General features: G+C 54.3%; 1 protein-coding gene across 10 annotated transcripts in view; it reads right to left on the bottom strand.

Moving 5' to 3' along the window:
• Positions 1–10,245, bottom strand: part of NTRK3 (neurotrophic receptor tyrosine kinase 3) — a 382,156-nt gene extending 371,911 nt beyond the window's left edge. For 4 of the 10 annotated variants that reach the window (XM_032262482.1, XM_032262472.1, XM_032262475.1 and 1 more), the window contains exon 1: positions 9,337–10,245. In XM_032262482.1, coding sequence (XP_032118373.1) covers positions 9,337–9,584 — 248 coding nt within the window. In that variant the 5' untranslated portion in view covers positions 9,585–10,245. The remainder of the gene's footprint in view (positions 1–9,336) is intronic. The other 6 variants (XM_032262479.1, XM_032262481.1, XM_032262473.1 and 3 more) reach the window with 5 other exon arrangements.
• Between the last annotated feature and the right edge of the window lie 13,209 nt (positions 10,246–23,454).

The following is a 23,454-nucleotide window of genomic DNA, read 5'->3' as shown; positions in this document are numbered from 1 at the left end:
AAAATTAGCTGGGCGTGGTGGCACGCACCTGTAATCCCAGCTACTCTGGAGGCTGAGACCGGAGAATTGCTTGAACCAGGGAGGCAGAGGTTGTGGAGAGCCGAGATCACCCCACTGCACTCCAGCCTGGACAACAGCATGAGACTCCATCTCAAAAACACGAATAGAAAATAAAAATAAAGTTCCCTTCCTCCATGATACTAGCCTCACAGTGAGACTATCTATCAGCTTCTCTGTCCCCTAAGCCTGTGGTGTTCCTGGGCTACCTCCCAGGCATTCACCCCATCACCCTCTGTGCAAATGTACTGATCTCTCCTGCTGCTGCGGAGAGAAGGCGGGGAGGAGAGCACAGCAGGTGGCTTTCCACCATCCAAGGCCCTGTCCCTGCCACCTCCTTCCCAGGAAGCCAGGGGCTCATAAGCCAGAAAGCCCAGGTCCAGAGTCTCACATCCCTGGGCTGCAAAGATGCAATGGAAGCAGGGCCACTGCGGCAGAGGGATGCCCTCCTGGAGGGGCGGCGACCTCCCTGCTCAGCCCTGGCTCAGGAAAGGCTCTGAAAGCCAGGCCTGACAATGCGCTTCTCACCAGGCCAGTGCCGCGCGCCCGGGACCGTCTCGTGCGCCACACTGCCCTCTGGTGACCACCGGGAGTGGAGACGCAGAGGGAAGCCAAAGTCTTGAAGGTCTGTGCACAGAGACCTCAGACACCATGTGCACGAAACACAGGAGAGACGCACTCGGGGCTGGACCCACACGCCCCCAGACACAGGCACACAGCCTGCTTCCCGCCGCAGGTCGCCGGGCTTAGGACTTCGAGGCCAAGATTGCTCCCCTCGTGTTCTCCCCTTCTCTGTAGCACTGTAAAGGCTCCTTTCCCGTCCACTTTGTAAAAGCCTGAACCCAAGTCCCAGGACAGACACCAACAGGGGGCGGAGACCTCACCAGCTAGGGAGGCAGGGCTGTTCGTTCCGGGCTGCCTTGTGCCAGGACCTCACTGGGCGATTGGGCCAAATCAGTTCACCTCTCTTGAGCCCTAAGTTCTTTCTCCATAAAACAATGTTTAGCCCCAAAACTTTCTGAGCCCTTTTTCCAGATCTAGTAATTTACGGCTCAAAGTCCTGATCTCCGCCCTGACTCAGAAATCTTCCAGTGGTCTAGAAAAGGAAATAACCAGTGAGGTACCGAATTATTTACAGAGCCCAGCGAATACACCATTGCATAGGTCTGAAAATGACAATGACCCTGCTGGGAGCCAGGCTAGAGAGTTCCATGACCTCAGCTCTCAGAAGTGGAAACTGAGGCCAGTGGCTGAGTGATGATGAAGCTCATACAGCCAAGAAGCAGTGAAAGTGCACCCAACACTGCCCCACCCATTTCAGCTGTTTCACAGAAGCTCTCTCACATGCTCAGAGCTCACCCCTATGGAGAGAGAGATGGAGCTTCCATGAGCAATGAAGGTAGAAAGATGGGGTCAGGTTGCGGGGGGACAAAGCCTGCTTATTGTGGAGGGGATCAGGGAAGGCCTCAGAAAGGAGCTCTAAACATCAGCCTCCAACTGCAGCTGCCCAGCACTTTAGACACCCCCCGCCTTCTGCTCTGAACCCAGAGGTGGTCCTGGCACCCCAAAGCTCTATTTGGGAGAAGCCACGCAGCCCTCTCCTCTCCCGTCCAAGCTCTTGCTGGCCATGAGCGCCAGGGGCATTGTCCTGCTGACCATGGCTCAGCCCAGACAGGAGCTGGCTGGGACCCAGCCACCAGCTTCTTGAATCTCAGCCAGCCTTGGCTGGCACCTGTTCTGCTGTGGACTGACCTGATCTCAGAGGCCAGGACATCATGGGGTGGACAGGGAGGCCTGGGAAGAGGGCGTGGCTGACACAGCCTCAGGGGAAACCCTGTTGGGAACAGGTCAGGAGGAGAGACCAAAAGCCTCCCCCAACCACCAGAGAGGCCTGCCTGGGACAGTGACAGCCCCACTGTTTGGCCATCACCACACCCCTAATTATCCTATTTGCCTTCCCGTCCAACTGCAGCCAAGGTAATGCTCACCCAAGGAACTGAAATATTGTCAACTAAAGGATTCTCCCAGGCTTTCACATCAACTCATTTATTTTTAACTTATCATAATAGTAATATACTGGTGTGTGTGTGTACATGTATCCATTTGTATGTCTATGCTAGAATACAGAACAGTATTGCCAAAGAACACAGGCAATATAGCTTAATATTTAAATGCCGGTCTGCTTTGCCGTTTACTGGCTGCACGACATTTAGCGAGTTCAGTTCCTTCCCACCAGTCAGTTTCCCCATCTGGAAAATGGGGCTAATAAAAGTACTTATCTTAGGGGCGTTGATGTGAGGCCACCACGAGGTGTTAAAGTGCTTGGCACAGTGTCTGGGACATAGTAAGTGCTGAGGAAACGCTAATGGTTGTTTCCATGTACTCAGTAGATGCTAGCTGGCATCAGTTAGGTATCCACAGGCTTCTCTTTGCCAGACATGACCCGGGGCCCCGAACTTCAACAAGGTGCTTATATAATGTGGTTGTTAGTGTTCTCCCTTTCTAATGGATAAGGAACTTGAGGGATTTGTTAAAGCTAGGGGAGCTGCTAGGAAAACTGGGCTTAAGAAAATGGCAGCTGCCAGAGTCCTCCATGCCTGACGATGCGTGTCTGGGGAAGGAATCCTGAATGTCCCACCAGCTAGACTCTGGGACACTTATGATGGCACAAGCCAGGGGCCGAAGTGAGGCCAGGGGAAAAGGACCGGCTCCCCAGGCTGCAGAGCCCCAGGTTCCCCAGCCCTGTCTGTGAACAGAGCTCAGCACAAGGCCTCCTCAACTTGATTTCTAACTGGTGGGGGCTGCAGGCTGCAAGGAGCCCTGGGGCTGCCAGCTGCACATAGTTGCTGCCTCTGGGGACCCTGAATTTGGAAACATGGCCTCAGAGGGAGACACAGTCACAGGGGAGGCTCTGGCTTTGACAAAGAGCCCAGAACAGGAGCCAGCGCTGAGCAGAAGGCGGCCCCAGCACCTGGGAGTGTGCCTGGGAAGAGAAGTCTTCAAGTGACCCAGGGACCCCAGAGAAGTCCCTGCCCACTGTGGGCCCTGGGACCTTCGTGGGTGACACGAGGGAGATGACTACAGTGGTCCTTTGCAGCTTTGCATTCTGTGAGTCCTGCCCTTAGAAGCAGCAGAAATGGGAAGTGCCCCCTCGGGGGTTCTCGGGACCCCACCAGGCCCTGAGCTTTGCTGATAATGTCACTGGAGTCTTCACTCCTTATGACCCAACCCATCAAAGAGCAGCTTCCAACACGCCAGGCCGCCAGGAGGATTTCTGTCCCTCGAAGCTGAGGTAAGCGAGGCTCAAAGGACGACAAATGGTATGAGCTGGTCACCCCGGCTCACCAACATCTGAGTGGCTCAGTCCAGCCTCCAGCCCGGCCACTCTTTCACCGGCTGCTGGAACACCCAGCCGCCCTCTGCAAGTCCCTCAAAGATGGCTCATTCCCGCAATGCTGCCCTTTGGGTGGGAAGAAATTTTGTAGATGAAAATGCTCTGCACCTTCCTTCTCAACAAGCCATAGAAGGTCCAGCTGAAAGGGCCATGTCCAAGAAAGCATGGATCCAGGGCACCCGCGAGCCAGTCAGAGACACCCCAGAGGGACCAGACTCTGGACTTTCCCACTTGTGAGTCCCGACGGCACGACCACCTGGGACACTAGATTTGTTCTTCGTTTTATTTTCTTAATCTGTAAAATGGGACAGTTAAGCTCGGCTTTTAAACTCCAAGCAACTGTCGCAAAAATTAACTCAACAGTTGCAAACTGAAAATAATGATATGGCTAATGGGGGCATCGTGGAGATGAAGAATTTGCTACCCCGGGATCAAAAGGCAGGATCCTGGCAGGGACTAACAAGAAGACCATCTGTGAAGAGCTGTCCTGGCCCCTGGGAGGGGGCTTCTGGGCCTTGGGAACTCTGATCCAGAACTGAGATCCCCCACCCTACCCAGCTTAGCCCCTCCTCACATTGACCCCACCCCCTATTAATCAAGTCCTCCTTGGCACAGCACCAAGGGGGAGCCAGGGGCTTCGGAACCCTCTCTCCTGTCACCACCCCGTCTCCTCCTGAAGCACCAACCCCCCCAGTCACAAGAGCAGTGGGTACCAAGCTGTTCTGATCACGTGTGATGTAGCAGTCAACCGAAAACACTGATGTTTATATTAAATTACATGTTTATCTATCATCTATACATTAAATAGGAAATACTCTCTTTTCTAGGCAAGAATAATTTGCAGTCGAAGTTCTAATGTTTTCTTCTCATACCCAGTGGAGAGCCGCGCCCCAGCAACGGGCTGAAAGCTTTGCAGAGGGACATCTTTCCCTGGCTGTGAGCCCAGGGTGCAGATGGGGAACCACGAAGCTGGGTGTCCAGGCCCTAATGAGAGGCTGCAGGCCCCAGCACATTCTTGTTAAATATGCCATTTGGTCTGGGCAGTTGACTCTAAATAGTGTCATGTGTCACAAATGGTGTCGAATTCTGGGTGGTCCGTTTGCTGGAGGTGGGAAGGGAAGGGAGAGGAGAAAACCAGTGTCCCAAGGTCAGTGAGGGAGTGCACCTCCTCCTGACACCATCACAAGGGTCACTGACATCCCAAGGAAGTGCCCTTCAAAGTGTCCTGGCTGAGCCTCCTGGGACAAGTTCCCTGGGCCCCGAGATGACATATGTCCGAGTTGGAAGAAACACTGCCCCATGGCCTCAATTCATAGTTGAATTTCCAGGCTCCAAAAGTCTACAGATCCCTGGTATGGCTCACAGGGGGCTACGGACAGAGCTAAGGTGGGATTCACATGATTCATCTCTTCCTCTAATCCTACCCTGCCGCCAGCCAACTGGAGGACCCAATGGGAGACTGGAGACCTGCCCAGGACCCCTGTGCAAGCCGCCCACGGGAACACCTGGGGGTGTTCCCATGGGATGGGGACCCAGGGTCACCATGGAAATGCCATGATATTGGCAATGGCCATACCAAAAGAGGGCCTCAGACTACACACACCCCACCCAAGAGCCAGCTGAGGTGGGGCCCTGGTCCTTTTGCACAGTTGACAGAAGCAGCAGCTGGCAGGGACTGGCAGGGCAAGGACAAGGGGCATCCCAGGAGAGCGCGTCAGGCCCTCCCTTGCTCATGGTAGCACCTTCCGTTCAGCCAGGCAGGGGGGCAGTAGGAGCCTTCTAAGACCCTAAGGAACCTTCTGGGTTGCAGGCTCAGCCCTCGTGGGGCCAGTAGCCCAGCACTCTCCAATCTCAAAGCAGTGGCCACAGCGGGCTGGGTTTTGCCCAAAGCTGTCATGGCCCCAGGTCCTACGGAGCTGCAGAGCACATGCTCTTGGCCCCCAGGGTGCAGGACAGAAGCTTGACCTGCTGGGCTTCCTGGGGTGGAGGGTCCTGGCTCTGGAGACAAGAACAGCCTCTCCTTGGCAGAAACCCTTAGGGCCCCAGGAGACCAAGTGCCCCAGGTTTGACCTGGAAGTATCTTTCTCTGGAGCTGTAACTGCTCCCACTTCCAAATCTCATGTCAATTGCCCTCACATTTCCGCCTTCCTCTCTCAAGTCTAGTCCTAATCCTGGGGCTCTGAGCATCTCACTGTGCCTACCGAGACCAAGCCCCATGATGCCCTTGGGGCCTGGTTCATACCCTGCCGGGTCATTGTCAAGGCTGGGTCTCCCCTTGATCCTTAGAAAGAATGAGACTCAAGGAGCCAGCACAGCAGCCAAACCCCGGAATGATCCTTCAGCCAGCCAGAAGAGGACCTTCGGGGAAGGCCATGGAAATGAAGGGACCAGAGAGCTGCCAGACGACGGGGACCCTTTGCGGGCTCAGGGTGAGACCCAGCTGGGGACTCAGAGTTCCAGCTAAGAGCTCATGGTCTTTGCAAACAGAGGCAGCCAGCCCAGCCATGCCATCCTCTCCCACTTCATCCTCTTTCTAACAGCCAAAGGCCGTATCATTCCGACCCAGCCCCAGGCAGGCCTGGCCTAGCAAGGCAGCCCAGTCAGTCAGTCCAGCAGAGCCACCACCCTCCTGCCTTTGTGACGTCACAGCCTGGTTGGGTGTGGCTGCGCATGGACCCTTCCAGGCCCCATGAGGTTCCTGCTTCAAGAGCTGCAAAGGCAAAGGGATTGGCCTCCTGGGCAGAAAGGGGCCAAAAGGGAGGCCCCTCTCGAGTAGCTTGGCTCTGGGAGAGGTGGAAATGAGACCCACAATTCTGCCCCGATGCCATGCAAGTGATTTCCTCCATATACTAACAGGGTAGCAGAATGGGGAGATGGCTGCCCTGATCAGGGGCAGTTACCAGCCAGCTTCCTGGGATGGCCACACAGGAATCACTGCACACACCACCCCTGAGAAGTGGAACCACAGGGAAACCTCTTGTCCCTCTGGAAACTCAGGTACAATCAGTTCAGCCCTTGAAGGGAGGACCTTGAAACATTACAGCCTGAAGAACAAGAGGGTCAAACTATGGAGCCTCAGCATCTTCTTCTACCCAGAGCATGCCCAAGTTGTAGCCCCAGCCATCCACCAGCGTCCAGAGCTTCAAGCCAATGGGAAGCTGGGGGACCTCTTGACCCCACACTGCCTTGGTAACATCAGAAATCTGAGGAACGCCTCTCCAGCAAGACAACAGCCTTCAACTGAAGCCCTCTTCCCAAGCCACACTAAAACAAGAACCAACCCCAGCCGAGGGTGCTCCTCGCTGCCCACAGGCCCCTCTTCCAGCCTGCTCCACATGCAGGCCTGCACAGGGGGGGTCCCTGTTGGGGTTGTGTGCCTGGGGAAAGTCACCACCCCAAGCCTCCACTTCCTTGGAAGTCAGACAGGGATGGGGATGCTGACTTCCCCGTGGTGAGCGTGACTCCCCGCCCTCTCTCCAGCTCTCTGGCTCTGGAGTGGAAATCTGGGCCCTTCTCGAGCTCGGTCAATACCAGCCATAGATATAACAGGGCACTGGGGAGAAGATGGGGCGAGGAGAGGTCATTCAACCCATGACCTCTGACCCTCCCCAACCTGCCGCTGGCATGGCTCCTATGGGAATCCAGTTCCCTTGTTCCTTGGTGTTGGGGTGGATTTAGAGAAAGGGGTCCTGATGACCTGTCAGAGCCCAAGTCCTGAAATAAGAATGGGGACACACGCAGAGAGGGTCCAGACGCACCCCCTGCTCACTATCCTCCTGAGAGCCCCCAGTGCCAAAGAGGGAGGAGGCCACCCCAGTCCCTCCCATCATGGACCTTTCTGGCAGCCTAGAAAGGCTAAGCCAACTCTTCCCTATGAGTCTGCTTCCCCAAGCATCATCTCCAGAGGAGCAACACCTGTGTGTGGCTATAAAGAGCCTACGTGATTGTGACCATCCCTGCCTCCCCTGGCTTTCTACAGAGAGACACTTGTTCTCCTTGGAGCGGAGAACAAGCTGGATGCAGCTCACCCACTCCCAGAGACCCAGGCTGGGCACCGGGCCCCTTCTTCCTCCAACCCTTAGCCCACTCCTGGAAGTCTCTAGGTCTGGCTCTGAACACCAAGACTGACCACTCAGTTCCCACCTTCGCCACCCCCCCACTCACTCCCCAAGACCCACCCCCACGCACACAGCCCCAGTAATCCACTTCCAAGTCTGAGTTTCCCTGACGATCTCACTCTGAACCCTTCTCCCTGCCTCCTTGGGAATGCTGGAAGCCTGTGGCCTGCAAGCAGGGACAGGCACAATTGGGTCTGTCCTCTGTTTCTCCTGCCCTCCCCCTGCCCCCCCGCCACCACTTGGCTGTTTGTCTTGTCATCTCTGGACGGGTTGAAGGGGGTGAGGGGGTGAACAGCAGAGCTGAGATATGGGTCAAGCTTGTCTCCTGGGCCAGGAGTCAGAGACATCTCCTGGGCTGTCCATTTCCCTCGAACTGTCAGTTGCAAGAATGCAAGCAGAGGCTCCATTAAGCTGAGAGGGCAGGTGGGCTTTCCAGAGAGTGGGACTGCAATTCCTCCAGGCTTTGCAGCCCCATGGCCCTGGGCTCAAGCAAGGGGAGGGGCTCCTAGAGCAGCACCAAATGCAGGTCCAGCCCCCTTGAGTCCGACCGAGGGGTAACGAGCCACCCAAAACGTCTTCCTCCAGACCTTGGCCAGGACCTCAGCACAAACCCTTCTCAGCTGCCTACCCATTCCTGGGGGTCCCCAAGGGCTGGGAGCCTTGGGGGGAAAGAGGTGAAAATTATCCTCTGAGCAATTCTAGTGCGGTCCACACCCTTCTCTGGGGTGGTAGGTTGGGAGGGGGTCACCTGGCCGAGGTCAGCTGAAGAAAAGAGGAGCAGGCTTTCTGGTTTCCGAGCCCTTGCTCCCTCCCCTCCTTTGCTTCTGTTCCCATCCCCACCAAAGAAAAATAGCAAGGAGAAAAGAGCAGGCCACCACTGGTCTCCCTTCGACGGGGCAGAACGAAGCAAAAACCAGCCAGAGTTGAATGTTCCAAACGAACCCATCCTGACGGTCATACAAGAAACCCCCCTCCCCAAAACACACGTCCTCGCCTCTCCCTGCGCCATCCTGACTCAGAATTATCCGGAGCAGTTATCAAACCCCAAACTGGGAAAGGATCTGTAGGCGCCCAGATGCAGATGAGGGTGGCAAAGGGGGTGTCTCGGAAATGCCCAAAATGGGGCTGGAGAGGGCGGGCTGCAGGAGGGGAAGGGAAGAGGTAGGCGTCCATGACGGCCTCCACGCGTCCAAAGTCTCCCCGCGAGCAGCCAGCTCCCAACTTGTTTACTTGTCAGCGTGTTCTGCTGTTTCCAAATGGAAATAGTTAAGCACCTGGCTGGATCGCGAGCAGTCCCTATCTGTCACCATCCCTGCCGGCTAAGCGCCGCCACTGCCTCCGCCACTGCCGCCGCCTCTGCCAGAGAATCGAATCTCGTCTACTTTATTCCACTTGAGCGTGGCCAAACTGTTGCTATTTAGTGGGGGGCAAAAGAAAAAAACCCGATCTGCACCCTCGAAATGAGCCAGCAGCGGGTGGGGAAAGCGGGTGGGAGCTGGGCCCCGCGTGCCCTCGGCGGCCAGGGTCCTCTCCAGGGAGAGCCACACACACGCATCGCCGGATCGCGTCTCGCCAGGGCCGGAGTCACCTGGAATGCGCAGCCCGTGAGCATCTCCCGAGCCAGAGCGAGCCTGACGTGCGCCCAGCGGGCAGCAGGCAGCAGCGAGCTGGGGCGGGTGGAGGGCCGGCTCCCGGCTAGGCTGCGGGCGGCAAAAGGGAGACGCGGAGCACGGGGGAGGCGGGCTGGGGAGCGGCCGCCTGACTTACATGGAAGTGATATTCCTTGAGATGTCCGTGATGTTGATGCTGGCGTTCCCATTGCTGTTCCCTGAATCCTGCCCTTCCAGGAGGGGGAAGAGGTTCCCATCGTCCGGCCGCCGGCAATTGATCTCAGTCTTGCTGCAGACACAATTTGCAGGGCAAGCCAGCACGGAGCCCACATAGTCCAGCCAGACGCTTCCCAGCAAGAAAATCCGCCAGAAACTACACTTGGCTGGGCAAAGAGAGACATCCATCTCCGATCGCTGCTTCTAAAAAAGAGGAGGAGGAGAGGAGAGGGGGGTGGGGTGGGGGGAGTGGGGAGAGCAGGGGGGGAAGGAAACAAAGACGGTGAGGGAGGGGGAAGGGGGAGGGGGGCCTCTGCCTTTGAAACGCCGAGCGATCAGATGCAAAATCCTTCAGCGTCTGAAACCATCGCGGCCGACGCCGTCGCCGCCGGGTGGGAGCCGCTAGGAGCGCCTAGTGGCGCGGTCTGCCGGGCATGGTGGCCGGCTCAGCGATCGCTGACTCGCCGGGTCCGGGGGCTCTGGAAGCGAGGCACGCTCTCCGACTCCGAGACTTTGCAGGGTTGCAACAGACGGTGGGGAGTCAAAAAAAAAAAAAAAAAAAAGGGAAGAGGAAAAAATGGTGCTAAAGTCACCAAGTCCCACCTACTGGGCAGAATTAAAACGGACACCCCACACACCTGCAACACACACACACTCACACATACACACACCCGGAGTCCGAGGAAGGGAGGAGAAGGAAGACGCAGTAGGAGCTGCAGCAGCCGCCCGCGAATGGCTCGCCGCGCGGCTGCAGAAATGTACAAGTGCTCCGAGCCTTACGAAACGCACGGGTTGTCGGAGCGTCTTCCTTGGCTCCCTCCCTCCCTCCCTCCCTCCCTCCCTCTCTCCCTCCCTCCCTCTCTCCTCCCCTCCCTCGTCGCGGCCTCCTACCCCCGCCCGGGCTGGGAGCGGCAGGAGAGCGGAATCTCCCCCTCCCTCCCCTCCCCACACCCGTCTCTCTCCCCTCCCGTCCTCTCCCTCCTCCCCACCCACCCACCCACCCACTCGCCGGCTCGCGGCTCTAGCCGGCACCGCCACCCGCAGCCGCGCGGCAGCCCGCCCGCCCCACGCCTCGCAGCTCGGCGCCGGCTTGCTGCAGCCGAGGGGAAACCGAGACCAAAGGGAAAAAGTTGCAGTAGAGATTGCGAGGGTCGAGGCTGGGGAGGGAGAGCTGGCGAGCTGGCTGCGCGACGCGGAAAGGCGCTCTCCTTTCCACTTTTTGGCCCTCGCGCTGCCCGGTTTTGCTGCAATTCGGACCGTGGTAGGAAGTGAAATGGACGTGGTGGGGGTGATCGGGGAGCGCTCCCAAGCCTGGGTGGGGGGCGCAGACGACGGGGGTGGGGACCGGAGCGCACAGACACCCCAGAGCAGCACCCAGAGCCCCCTGGACCGGGACCGCAGACGCGCAGTCCTTGGTCTGAATGACACTCGTTTCCGTAACCTGGAGTCTGGGGCGCTGGTCTCGGCTGGGAGGGGACTGCGGGGCATGGCACGCTAGGTGCCCCCGGTGCCCGCTGCGCCTTCATGGAGGTGGGTTTTGCATTTGGCCTTGAGCAAGCAGGGATGGGGAAGGAAGAAGCAAGAGGCGAAAGGGCTGTGCTGGAGAACCGAGGTGGCCCCGGGCGAGCTGTGCGTGCGAAAGAAACGGCCGGGGAAATTGAGATGCAAGGGGCGTATTTTGGCAAGCGCCACGCCGACCCCATCACAGGCCGGCTTCTCGGGCTCAGCTCTCGGTGCGCTGAGCTGGCTGCCGGGTGAGGGGGCGGGCGGGCTGCTTTCTCCGGATTCGGGGGCGCAGAACCTCCTCCTTCCCTCCCACAGAAGCACCCCTTCCTGGTAGGGACGCAAAGCAGGTGCAGCTTTCGACAGGAGCTCAGATCCCACCCGGGAAAGAATTGGGGGCGTCTCCGCTTTTGCTCTGGTTAGGGAATTTTTTCTTAATAAAACGTAAAGATGCCAAGTGTGAGCTGTTTGTTGAAAAAAAAAAAAGAGCATTCGCTGTGGGAAAGGAGAAGAAAGGGTTAGGGGAGTCCGAGCAGGCAGACACTACAGCATTCACACGCAGAAGAAAGCAGGGCTCTCCTGCCCGGGCTTGGATGAGGGCAGGCGAGGAAGCAAAATACATTGAATTCAACCGCATCCAGTATCTGAAAGGAGCCTCCCCCGCCCCCCTGTGGATTCCGATGCAGGTCATGCAACTTGCAGGCAAGATGGGGGAAGGGGCATGCCGGTGTCAGCGCCTGCCCCAGGCACAGACAGGCTGGGCGCCTTCGGGTGGCACTGTCGCTGGGAGTATAAACTTGGACGAAAAAAAGCAAAGAAAACAACATGCCTATAAAAGGCAGTTTTCCCGACTCCTCGTCACATTCCACCTTCCCTTGGCCTCAGGGAGACTTTTACCCCTGTCGCCGTTATAGCCTTGTCCCCAGACTGGCATTTTTGCCTCCCACCAGCAGGAGGGGACAGAGCGTGGAGACCTCCTTGGACTCTCAAACCAGTTGCTGCTGGCCCTAGGCCAATCCTTGGTGTCCTTAGGCCCCTGGGAATGTCCCTGTCACTTCAAGTGCCATTCTGGGATTGGCTTTAGAATATCTGAGAGTCAGAGAACATAAGGTGCAGTCAGATACTCACCCTTGGCCTCTCCTGGGCAGGGAGGGAGGGAGAGGGGGGAGAGAGACAGGGAGCCAGAGAGACAAAGAGAGAGGAGGACAGACATCCATAAGTGAGAACAACGACAAAAAAATATCCCTTTAAAAACGCCTCTGGATCTGGTAAAAAATGCAGGTTGTGGAGCAAGGGGTCCTGATAGGCAAGAAATCTTTCATCCAGACAGTAAAGTGGGATTCAGATGGGCTGCGTTTATCCTTATACTCGGCCTGAGCAGGAAGCGGCAGCTGAAGAGGAGGGAAGCCCTTTTGAAAGCAGGTGGCATTTGGACACATAGAGGGGACGACACACATGGGGGTCTACCGGAGGACAGAAGGTGGGAGGAGGGAGAGGATCAGGACAAACAGCTCACGGGAGCCAGCTTAATGCCTGGTGATGAAATAGTCCGTACCACAAACCCCCATGACGCATGCCTGTATGTAATGAACCTGCGCGTCCTGCACACGTACCCTTGAACTTAAAGGTTTAACAATTTAAAAAAAAAAAAAGTAAGTGATGGACTAGGTGTGGGGAAAAGCAGAATGTCACTTCTAACCACTGGCAAGTGACTTAAGCTTTCTGGCACTCAGCGTTCACATTTTTAAAATGACCCCATTAAGACCAGATCCTCAAAATCCAAAGTGTGGCGCTCTGTCCGGCAGCATCCGCGGCCCCACCGCAGACCTCCTAAACCAGAATGTCCCTCAGAACATGCTCCCGTGTGACTCATCAGCACATTGCAGCCCCAGAGTCCCTCCCAGCTTAAAGATTCTCCGATTCTGCATGGATCTGGGCCAAAGGAAAAAAAAAAAAAAAAATGGTGGGGGATGGGGGATTCTCAGAATATTATTCAGTTAGGGTGAAATAAGCTGGGTGTCTCAGAGGCAGGGGCCTTGTCAGAAACAGACCTTTGAAGTTTCACTGCAGCTTAAGAAGGTGAGGAAAATGACCTGCTCACGCACTGCTCACAGAAATCATGGTACGGGGTCAATCGTAGTGCAAACTCAGTTTGCTAGTTCTTAACCTCTGCAGGAGGCCAGATTTAAATGAGGAAGCAGGAGAAAGTCTCCAGTGTAGACACCCTCCCTTTACTCAGTAAGAGTCCAGTGCATTTGCCGTGTCTTATCTCCTGGTAGGAATGTCCCAGTCGACAAGGAAGAATGCCTGTCACATCATGGAGTCCCGGAGAGATCATCAGCAAGCTCAGCCTCCAGCCCACCAGGGTTAACCCCCCAACCTCCTCATCTCCTGTGCTACCAGCTGGAGTCTTAGAAAGGAGGAAACTCAGCCCCTTGCTGATCAATAAGAGGCAGGAATAGGCAGAGTTTTTGGTCGTTTCATTTTTTGAACAGAAAGTAAAGCTTTAGAAATCCTTTACAGGTGAGAACACACCTTCCAGAACCAAGGGACTGGAGAAGACAGAAATGTTCCCCAGATTCGGAGGAGGTATTTCACCAGATAGGTCAGAGTGGGGGCTGCCTGCTGGAGCACAGAGGCCCAACTCCTCTGACACCTAGAGAAATTGAACACGTGTCTTTCTGAAAAGGCATGTTCCAGGGGTGCACGCACCTGAGATTAATATCAACTGTTTATGGGAGATTCCAGCAGTCCAAATTCCCCACCAACTAGCAAGGGAGGGAGGGAGTGGAAACTCAGGGTGGCCTGTTGGTCACCTGTCTGCCTTTCCAAACTAGCCACATCCCTTTTTCCAAAGGACCCGTACTCCTGAGTCAGTGGCCACATGACTGGGACGTAGGCCAGACCGCAGGCAGATGTGTGGGTTCACCCACCATGCCCTGCTCCTAAGGTGTCATTCTGAATCCAGGAGCTGTGCAACACAACTTTCAAGTTTGAGCAGAAATAGGACCTACGGCTGTAAGTCTCTCAGCTGGTGGAGGAACATACTGGGTTGTGACTGGGGAACGCAGAGGGCTACAAAGGGAAAACTAGATCCTCAAGTTCTTGCTGTTCAAAGGGCTATCTGGATGGCAGGTCTGGGCTTGGGCTAAAGGAAGAGGCCTGTTTCCTGGATGGCCCAAGCATAAGATGTGAGCAAGAGACAGGTTTGGGCCTGGCTGGAGGCTGGGGCTGTATAGCGCGATCCAGAAGCTCTGGGTCCAAGGAAAGAACGTTGACCATACGTGGAAGATGAAAGCCCACCCACAAAACGGAAGAGTGGAACACCAAAGTGGTCCAGGAGAGCAGAAGAATCCAACCACGGGAGGCCCCCGCCCAGGACGCCCACTCAAGTCCCACTATCTTGGACAAACACCCGCCAGGTGGCTGGAACTACCTGCTGGTGGGGGCAGTGAGCTGGGAAAAGGGCAGGAACCCTTGCATCCCACTTCTATTAAAGATTCCTGGAGATGCTGCTGGATTCTCCTGCCCTGCCGGTGCATGGAGGAGGTTCAGGGGTCCTCACCAGTGACGCTGCCCAGGTGACCCTATTTTATTATTCTACTTAACCTGAATGTAGATTCCTAGGGTATCTGGGCTGGAATGCACCCCCAAGCTCAATCAATGAAACTCCACATGATGCAGAAATTTCCTCAACAGGTGCCCAGTCTGTCCCGCTTGAATACTTTCAGTGTCAGGAAGCTCATTACCAGCCACTCCACAGCCTTCGGCTCTGTTCTCGGAAAGCCCCATTGCTTGGGTATCCTTCACTGTGACATAGTGAAGCCAGCCCCCTAAAGCTGCCACCCACCTCGATCCTCAGGGAAGTCTCACCTCCTTCCTACACACTAGCCAGGAGGGCTGCCCACCGCCCCTCTCTTTTCTAAGCAAAATCTGTTTCTTCCCGGTACTTCAGAAGCACGGCTTTCTGACCTTTTCCCACTACAGTTTTGGAAATGCATTCACGTTTGTCAAAATGACTGGTTTAAATAAAGTATGGCTCCAAGTCACACGGGCTTCAGGGGCTCTGACCTTGGGGACCCAGGGAGGAAGCAGCTGCAATAGGACTAAAATGGTGTCATGTAGGGTTTACTACCCACTAGTGCCTGAACCCAGCAAGGCACTTAAGTCTCTGTGCCTCAGTTTCCCCTTCTGCAAAACAGGATCTAACTCACAAGGCTATCATGAGATAACACAGTAAGACGCTTTCAACAGCGCCTGGTGCACACAAGCATTGTATGTCAACTTCCTTATGCCACTTTTGAGGTTCCCAGAGGGCTTTACCACCCAGCAGGGAAGCCGCAGCAACTTTATCCACTGACAGTCAAACACATTGCTGCCATAAAGCTCATCCCACACGTGCTGTGGCGCCCCCTGGCAAGTTGGTGCAATAGGTCAGGTGCAGCCACCGCCCACAGATGCTCTCTGGCTTGGTCTTAGATCCTGGATTGGTGTGCACCAGAGAAGGTTCAGGAGTCTCAGGTCCCCGGGGAAGAAGATGCAGGCTGTAGGCTCAGGTACATCTCCCATGAGATGCAGCTCCTCAGCCCGGGAGCCCGTTGCCATCGGTTCTCTTGCCTTTGAGTTGCTCCTCCTGGACGTTGGTCCCTTCCATAGGAAGGTAGCCCCTTCTGAGTCGCCACTGGCTGTGAGCAGTTGAGCTGGGCTGGGAATTTAATGCCGCATGTCCTATGTCCTGCACAGGCAGTGGCTGGCTGGGCCTCCCTGGCTTCCGAGCGTCCTGGTGGGGGCTCTGCAGGAGCAGATGCTAGAATCCTTCTGCAGACAGCAGGATCCAGGGCAGGCAGCTGGCTTCCTGCCAGCAGGTGAGCACTGCCGGCAGGCCAGGGGAGCCAGGAAAGAGGAACTCGCATCCCGCAAGCCAATTTCCCCCCAAGGTATGAAATCAGGAGTCAAGAGTCAGGACTCACACTTTTGGGAAGCTGGAAACCTGCAGGTGGTTGGAAGAGGCTAGGGCAGCACCACTGACTGGGACTGGAGGAGCGGAGAGGCAGGAGGACCGCACCTCCACACCCACCCTCCGCTATGGACATAGCCCTCATGTGCCTTCCCAGATGAGCTCTCTCCAAGTAACTTACATTGCGCCAGCCATTTGCCTATTTACCGATCAGAGAGCAGCCAGAGATCATCTCAGAGGGCAGCCGGGATAATGGCCTTCCTTTGGCAGATGAAGGAACGAAGATTGACAGGGCGGGGCAGAGAAGTCTGGGCACCTTCCTGACTCCCAAGGGGGTAGTCCTCCTGTTGCCAGGTTTCACAGTGTAGCTTCCTGGAGGATGCAGACCTTGCCTATTTTATCTACGGATTTGCCAGTTCCTTAAGCAGCACTGAGAACACAGAGGGGCTCTCTTGGTGGCTGCTGAATGAATGACTGCCACCAGCACACCTTGCCCTTTGGTACCACTCCACACACACGGAAGGAAGTGTGCAGTGTCTACCTCCCTGGGCGGCCGGCACCAAGGGGACCAGGAGCTGTCGCTGTTGTTCACCACATAATCCCCAGTGCCTACCTCAGTGCTGGCCCAAAAATGGACACCATGTATTTTGGAGGAAGATTAAATGAGTTCTTTTGCTGCCTGAAAGTTCATGTGTGTCCACAAGAGAAGTTGGGGACTTAACGGAAATGGGTGCTTTGAGCTGGCCACCTCCTCTGTATCCCCAGAATTATCTATGCAGCCACACACTTCTCCCCAATGAGACAAATATCAAGGGGTTTCTGGAAGCAGAAAGATTAGTAGCTCCTGTTTCCAAGAGGAGGTTGGGAACAGCAATGTCTGACCTCCTGGGCCCTCAGTAACCTCCTCCCAGTGAGTCTAGGGCAGAGCTCAGGTCCAGCAGCCCCACTACCGTGGCCTCTGCCCTGCAGAATCTGGGCTAGACATCCCCCTTCATCCCTTCCCATCTCCTAGGGCCCCCACTGCACCCTATGGCCCATGTTAGTCCACCCAGCTCCTGCCTCTGCCTCACCACCTCCCACAGTTGCCCATCCCTCTATGTGCTCCTTGCAAGTGGCCAGTGCCACACCTTCCCACTGCCCTGGCCCTGAACCTCTTGCTCAGATTATAGGACTAAGGCTCTTAGACCCAGCTTTATACTAATTCATTCATTTAGCATCAAAACATATTGGGCTCTATCACCTTCTCCATGCTGCTGCCCTTCTCTTAACCTCTACTTCCGTCATGTAGGGAACCAATGGTCACAAGGACCAAGTAAGATAATGCACCTGAAAACACCTTGTGGACATTAACACTGCACAAATGACAGCCACTGGCTTCTGCTAACAGTAGTGGACACCAGGACCTTTGCACACTTGATTAGCACTTCACCCCTGACCTGCCAGCATTTATCAGCCACCAGATGATCTCAGAGTTGAGGAAAGCCTAGGCAACAGCTTCCATCCAAAGCACACATTACACTCTTGGCTCCGAGGGGCGGCTTTATAAAGCATGAGTTTTAGCCCCAAGCAAACCCAGTTGAAACCCCAGCTCCAGCACCTTCTCGCGGGTGACCTGGGCTTATCATTTCACCTAGCTGAGCCTCATCTTCCTCTCCTGAAGGGCATTGCTCATGGATACTTCTCTTGCAATGCAGTTTGGAGAAAGCAATCATGAAACATGCACACTGTGCCTAGCCCAGGATTTGACACATACAAGTTCTCCCTTCCCTTTTTTTCTTTTTTTTTTTTTCGGAAATAGCGTTTTGCTCTGTTGCCAGGATGGAGAGTAGTGGCGTGATCTCAGCTCACTACAACCTCCATCTCCCGGACTCAAGTGATTCCCCTGCCTCAGCCCCCTGAGTAGCTGGGACTACAGGCATGTGCCACTATGCCTGGCTAATTTTTTGTATTTTAGTAGAGATGGGGTTTCACCATGGTAGGATGGTCTTGATCTCCTGACCTCATGATCCGCCACCTCAGCCTCCCAAAGTGCTGGGATTACAGGCATGAGCCCCTTCTTGTTTCTTCCCACTATTTTTCCTTAGGGGGCCCACTCCACACCAGATGGTTCAGCCTCCATATTAGGGTGCTCACAACTCCACAGTCCTTGCTTACTAAAAACTATCCTGGCTTCTGTTTCTTTAAACAAAACAGAAGTCCAGGAGCATAGAGGGCTAAAAAAGTGATGCCCCAAAGTCCTCAGGCCCAGAGAGGAGGAGACCAGATATTTGCCAGATACCTGGGATTCAAAACAAGAAATCGCCAGATCGGCTCCAATTTCTTCTGGAACCGATTACTGAGAACAGCACACACACATTTAAGTAGGTATCAAGACCAAATAGAAAACAAAACAAAACAAAAGTTGTCTTACTTGCCGAGACACCAGTGTGGGAATTTGGGGGAAGCACTGCATTGTGGGGAAGGGCATGGGAAGCCATGCTTGCCTTTGGAACTAAAAGACAGCTCCCTCCCGCAGACTTTCTGCTTGGTCCTCCTCCACCCCCTCCCCAGCCCACAGCACCAGCTGCACTGCCTGGGAATGGAGGGAACAGAAAGCCCAGCCCAGGAGTTCCAGGATGGGGGTGGGACAGGGAATGCAGGTGGCAGTGGGGGAAGGTGCAAACCGGCCCTGATCAAAGCTCAGGTGGGATGCTCAGAGCTTTGGGGTGAATGTGAGGTATGCGGAGGGGGTCCCAGAAACTCAGCCTGGAAGCACACCTGGAAGGCACCATGAGTTCATCCAACTGCCGGAAGCCAGATGACCCTCAAAGCACTGCGGCCACCTGGAGTTCCCCTTGAACACCCTTCCTCCTGGTGTCAAGTTCTAGAACTTCCCTCCAAGAAATCAAGCCCAGGAGTCCAACGCCATGGATGGATGGCAGTGACATTTCCACACTGTGCATGCGCCCTGTGACAGACATGTGCCCCAGTGTTTCCCAGTGACAAGCCCCACACTCCCCTTGTCCAGCCTCATGCTGGAATGAACAAGGAGATGTCCACAGAACTCTGGTCTGGAGAATCTAACCTCTTTACTACAGAGTTTATGGTTGCCCCAGGGCTCAGTGTCCCTGATAGATTTCAATGTAACAGAAGCCATCTAGAGGCCACACCCACGTGCCAAAAGGTAAGCGTCCCCTGGGCCAGAGCAAGACATCTCCTATGATCGCGAGATAAAGATGGGCAGGATGACGGTGATGGTGGTAACTTCAACCACAACATGTTGATAGACTGGATGAGGAAAATGTGGCACGTATACACCATGGAATACTATGCAGCCATAAAAAACAATGTGTTCCTGTCCTTTGTAGGAACATGGACGAACTTGGAAACCATCATTCTCAGAAAACTGACACAAGAACAGAAAATCAAACCCTGCATGTTCTCACTCATAGGCAGGTGTTGAAAAATGGGAACACATGGACACAGGGAGGGGAGCATCACACACTGGGTTCTTTTGGGGGGGACTAAGGGAGGGACAGCAGCGGGGTAGGGACAGCAGGGGATAGGTAGGTTGTGGAGGGATAACATGGAGAGAAATGCCAGATAAAGGTGACGGGGGAATGGAGACAGCAAACCACATTGCCATGTATGTATGTATGCAACAATCCTGCATGATCTGCACATGTACCGCAGAACCTAAAGTACAGTAAAAAATAATAAATAAAACCCCACAACATGTTGACCATTTTCTGTGTGTGACATTTTCCCATAGCCTTTACAAGCATCATTTCATTGAATCCTCACACATACCTTGTTTTACAGTGGAGAAACAGAATCAGAGAGGTTAAGTCACTTGTCCAAGGTCACCCAGCTGGTACATGGAATGAGCCAGGTATTAAACCCAGGTCTTCCTAAACACAGCATGGAACCTAAACTTCTTACATCTAAACTGCTCCTCATGAGGCAGGGAGGAAACGGGAGGATGCCTCCTCTGCAGGGGACTTGGTGGGGGGTGGTCCTGCCCCTCTGCATCCCGACAGCCCTTTGCTGGGGTTTTCCTGGTTGTGAGAGAGAAGGAAGGAGGGAAAGAAGACCCCAGCTGTGACCATCCTGGGGTAGGGCTAATAAGGGCTTCAGCTGGGAGCACAATATTTAGTCTGTGACCTGTCCTGTGACCAGGTTTTACCTAACGTTCAAAAACTCCCTTCCCAAGAGATCAATGGGCCAGCTTTCTTCCGAAAAGGACAGCGATTCTAGAGTTAGGTCCTTGGCACAGTGGACGCATTGAATGCCCTACCCAAGCATCTGTAATCAACAAATCAATAATTAAGGGAGGATGCACATTAGCCTTTGAACAGGTTCCAGATAGAGTTTATTTTTGATTTTACACGAGGTGATCAAGTGTGTGCTCTAAGCCGGTGGTGGGGGAGCTGTGGGCAGAGAGAGATGGGGAGTGGGCTCAGGGGTGGGTGTGTGGACTCACTACCTGTGGTCCCCAGGGGCATGTGCTGAGGGTGGCAGGAACCTCCCGCCTTCGAGGGGGTCTGTGGGGTTGGGCAGTGCAGGTAAGCACGGGGAACGGGTGGGTGGGGTGGCATGTGGGTGAGGGGCACTCCCAGTGGGCTGGGTGTGCAAATGTGGATGTAGGTTGGGGAGGAAGGTGGGAGCCAGAGGGGTGTGTGGGGTGCTCATGTGTGAGGTGAGGGCAACTGCAGGGTCTGGGAGCAAAAGAAGCTGCTTAATAAAGCGTGCTGATGTCGGGATCCTCGTTCCCTTGTGCCAGATTGAGAGAAGCCAGGCTTTTAATCTGTAAACTCTGACACAAAGATGACAGGGCAGAACAGAACTTTGTAAGTATCAACCCCACTTCTTGACCTCACTCTTCCCTCTGTCCCTCCCTGCCCTCATGAGCTGGCCGTAGAAGCCAGCTCACTTTCCTTTCAACCTCCACGTCCACTGGAAGTTTCCAGTCCCTGGATTCTGGGAAGAAGAAAGAAGATACTGAACGTTTCTGAGTTCAGTTTATCATGAACCCCAACTCCCTCACATTCACACCAAAAAGTAGCAATAATAATATCACAGATTTTATAATTATAAAATCATAACCTTTGAAAAGAACTTAGAGATGAACCGTTCCAGTGTTCCTCACATTTTCCCAACCAGAATTCCCAAACTTGGAGGAGAATAAGCAGGGAGGGAGGGAATGAGGGGGAGGGGAGGAGGGAAGATGCGTGCCATGTTCATTCCTGTGCCTTGGAAGACCCCGGAGTATTGTCACAGTCACAACCCCCTCATAGAAACTTACCCATTTGGGAAACACCACATTTAGTACAAACCCCTGTCCCTGCTATTTTTTAAGTAGAAAAATTAGGCCCAAGATGGCTAAGTTATGTCCCCGAAGCCACATAGCTAGTTAGGACTACAGCCAAAGGCTTCCACTATGAGGCATCCATTCTGCCCATTCCAAAAAAAAAAAACCCACCAAGTAACACATTCTGGCTAGAGGCCTGAGAACCTCATGTCCCAAACACTGCTGGACCACATACCTCTAAGTGGAAAGCCACCTTTTTTTTTTTTAAGCGCAACAGTATTTTATGACAGATTTTTATGGCCTCAGCTCTGTAAGCATGTCTCTCTCCAAGGAACACAAAATTCTTTGAAACGACCTCACCCAGGCCTTACAACGATCCCCCAGAATTCAGCACAGTGCAGCAGTTTTTGGTGTTTATTGGATTCCTATTTATTCTGCCTATTTAATGGATAAATGCCTATTTATCCATTTCCAAAATGGATTTACAGGTTAATCTAACAACCTCTCCACTGTACAGGTAGGAATAACGTAGGCATGTGGCTCTCTCAGGCTCACGTGATACGTTTTGGGCAGTGGAGTCGAGGAGGCCGCCTACTGCATCATCTAAAGGAGGTCCGGGTTAGCCGCGTGGCCTTGCTCAAGGACTCCATCAGCTTCTGCTCACAGGCTGAAGTAGCAGACAGTGAGGTGGGTTTAAACTGGGGTGATCTGGGGCTGGATAGGGGAAGGCTCGGAGTGCCTCCTGCTGAGCTCAGGCCCACAGGCTTGAAAAGCTTCTAAAAATATCAGGCGTATTTCTTGCAGGGGGGCTGATTTAGCTGACCTTTCCTAAAGAGGGCCAATTTGCTGACTCCGTGCTGGGGACCAGTGGGCGGAAAAGCTGCCTGCTTCTCTCCAGCTGACTCTTGGGCTGAACTGAGGCAGGATGGGAAAGTCCTCTCAGTCCCAGCATCCCTTACCCCAGATGGATCCAGTGGAAACGAAACAAGGTCTACAGCATCCCAGAGCATCTACCAAGGACAAGCCATGGGCAAGGCAAGAGACATCAAAATGGTCATTAGATTGGTCTCTGGTCTCAAGTAGCTTATGGTCTGTCGACTCACTTAAGGAAAACAGCATAATATCACCTGTGACACATGGCAAATGGCAGGGGCCAGGTATCAGGGGACGGTGAGCACATAGAGAGTTTCATTTTCTTTCTTTTTAAGACGGAGTCTCACTCCGTCACCCAGACTGGAGTGCAGTGGCACCATCTCAGTTCACTGCAACCTTCATCGCCCGGGTTCAAGCGATTCTCCTGCCTCAGCTGGGATTACAGGTGTGCACCACCACACCCAGCTCATTTTTGTATTTTTGGTACAGACAGGGTTTCACCACATTGGCCAGGCCAGTCTCCAACTGCCGACCTCAAGTCATCTGCCCACCTCAGCATCCCCAAGTGTTGGGATTACAGGCATGAGCCGTCGCGCCCGGCCGAGAGGTTCATTTTTAGTAGGGAGAGTCAGAGGGGTTAAAGCTCTCTTTTTTCAGTCATTTTCATTCAAACATTTGTTTATTTTCACGGATTGATTTGTTTGTTGGGTGGGTGTTCTCTGTTTATGAGATCCTGCCAGCTGTCTTGGGATTAAGACCCAGAAAACTGAGTCTGGTCCTGCTGGGCCTCGTTGTCCTCATCTGTAAAATGGCCATGTTTAAACTGGGGGCTTTCAAAAACTACCAGCCGGGACACCCAAGCTTTCTAGGTCCCGGCTACAGTTGAGGGCTCTATGGCCCAAGTCCTGAGGTTCTGTGCTACCTGTCATTCTCTTCACTGATTTTCTGAGAGCGATTTTTTCTTCTGGTACCCTCCAGGCCCCTAGAAGCACAAGGACAAGGAAAAGCCACCCTTGAAGTCTCTTTGCCTGAGGCTCCTTGACGTAAGGTTTTCCCTCTTCTATTCCTGGCACAGAAAGCCCCTGGCAAGTGTTGGTCTCATCCTGGCAGCCTGGCATTTTGGAAAGAAGATTCTAGTCCCCACTTGTCTGACAGCTCATGGTTTCTGACCCAGGACTGATGTGGACCAGGAAGGACAGATCCACACGGGAGTGGCAGCACATGCTGGCCCTTCCTCCTGCAGCCCTGGGGTCTGAACTGATCCTCTCAGCCCCAGCCCATCACCCTCCCTGACTTTAGGGAGCTGATCTTCTGCAGACAGGCCTGGAGCCTGGTGGGAGCAGGACAACTGTCTGCCCAAGGATGGAAATGAATGCTGACAGCTCCTGATTGATGCCCTTGTTATCCTGTAAGGAAGACAGCAAGGCAATTTAGAA

Source organism: Sapajus apella, unplaced genomic scaffold (genome assembly GCF_009761245.1).
Source record: "Sapajus apella isolate SASKATOON/1434 unplaced genomic scaffold, GSC_monkey_1.0 scaffold129, whole genome shotgun sequence".
NCBI lineage: Eukaryota > Metazoa > Chordata > Mammalia > Primates > Cebidae > Sapajus > Sapajus apella.
Note: the sequence above shows the minus strand (reverse complement) of the source record. Positions and strands in the feature narration are given on the sequence as shown.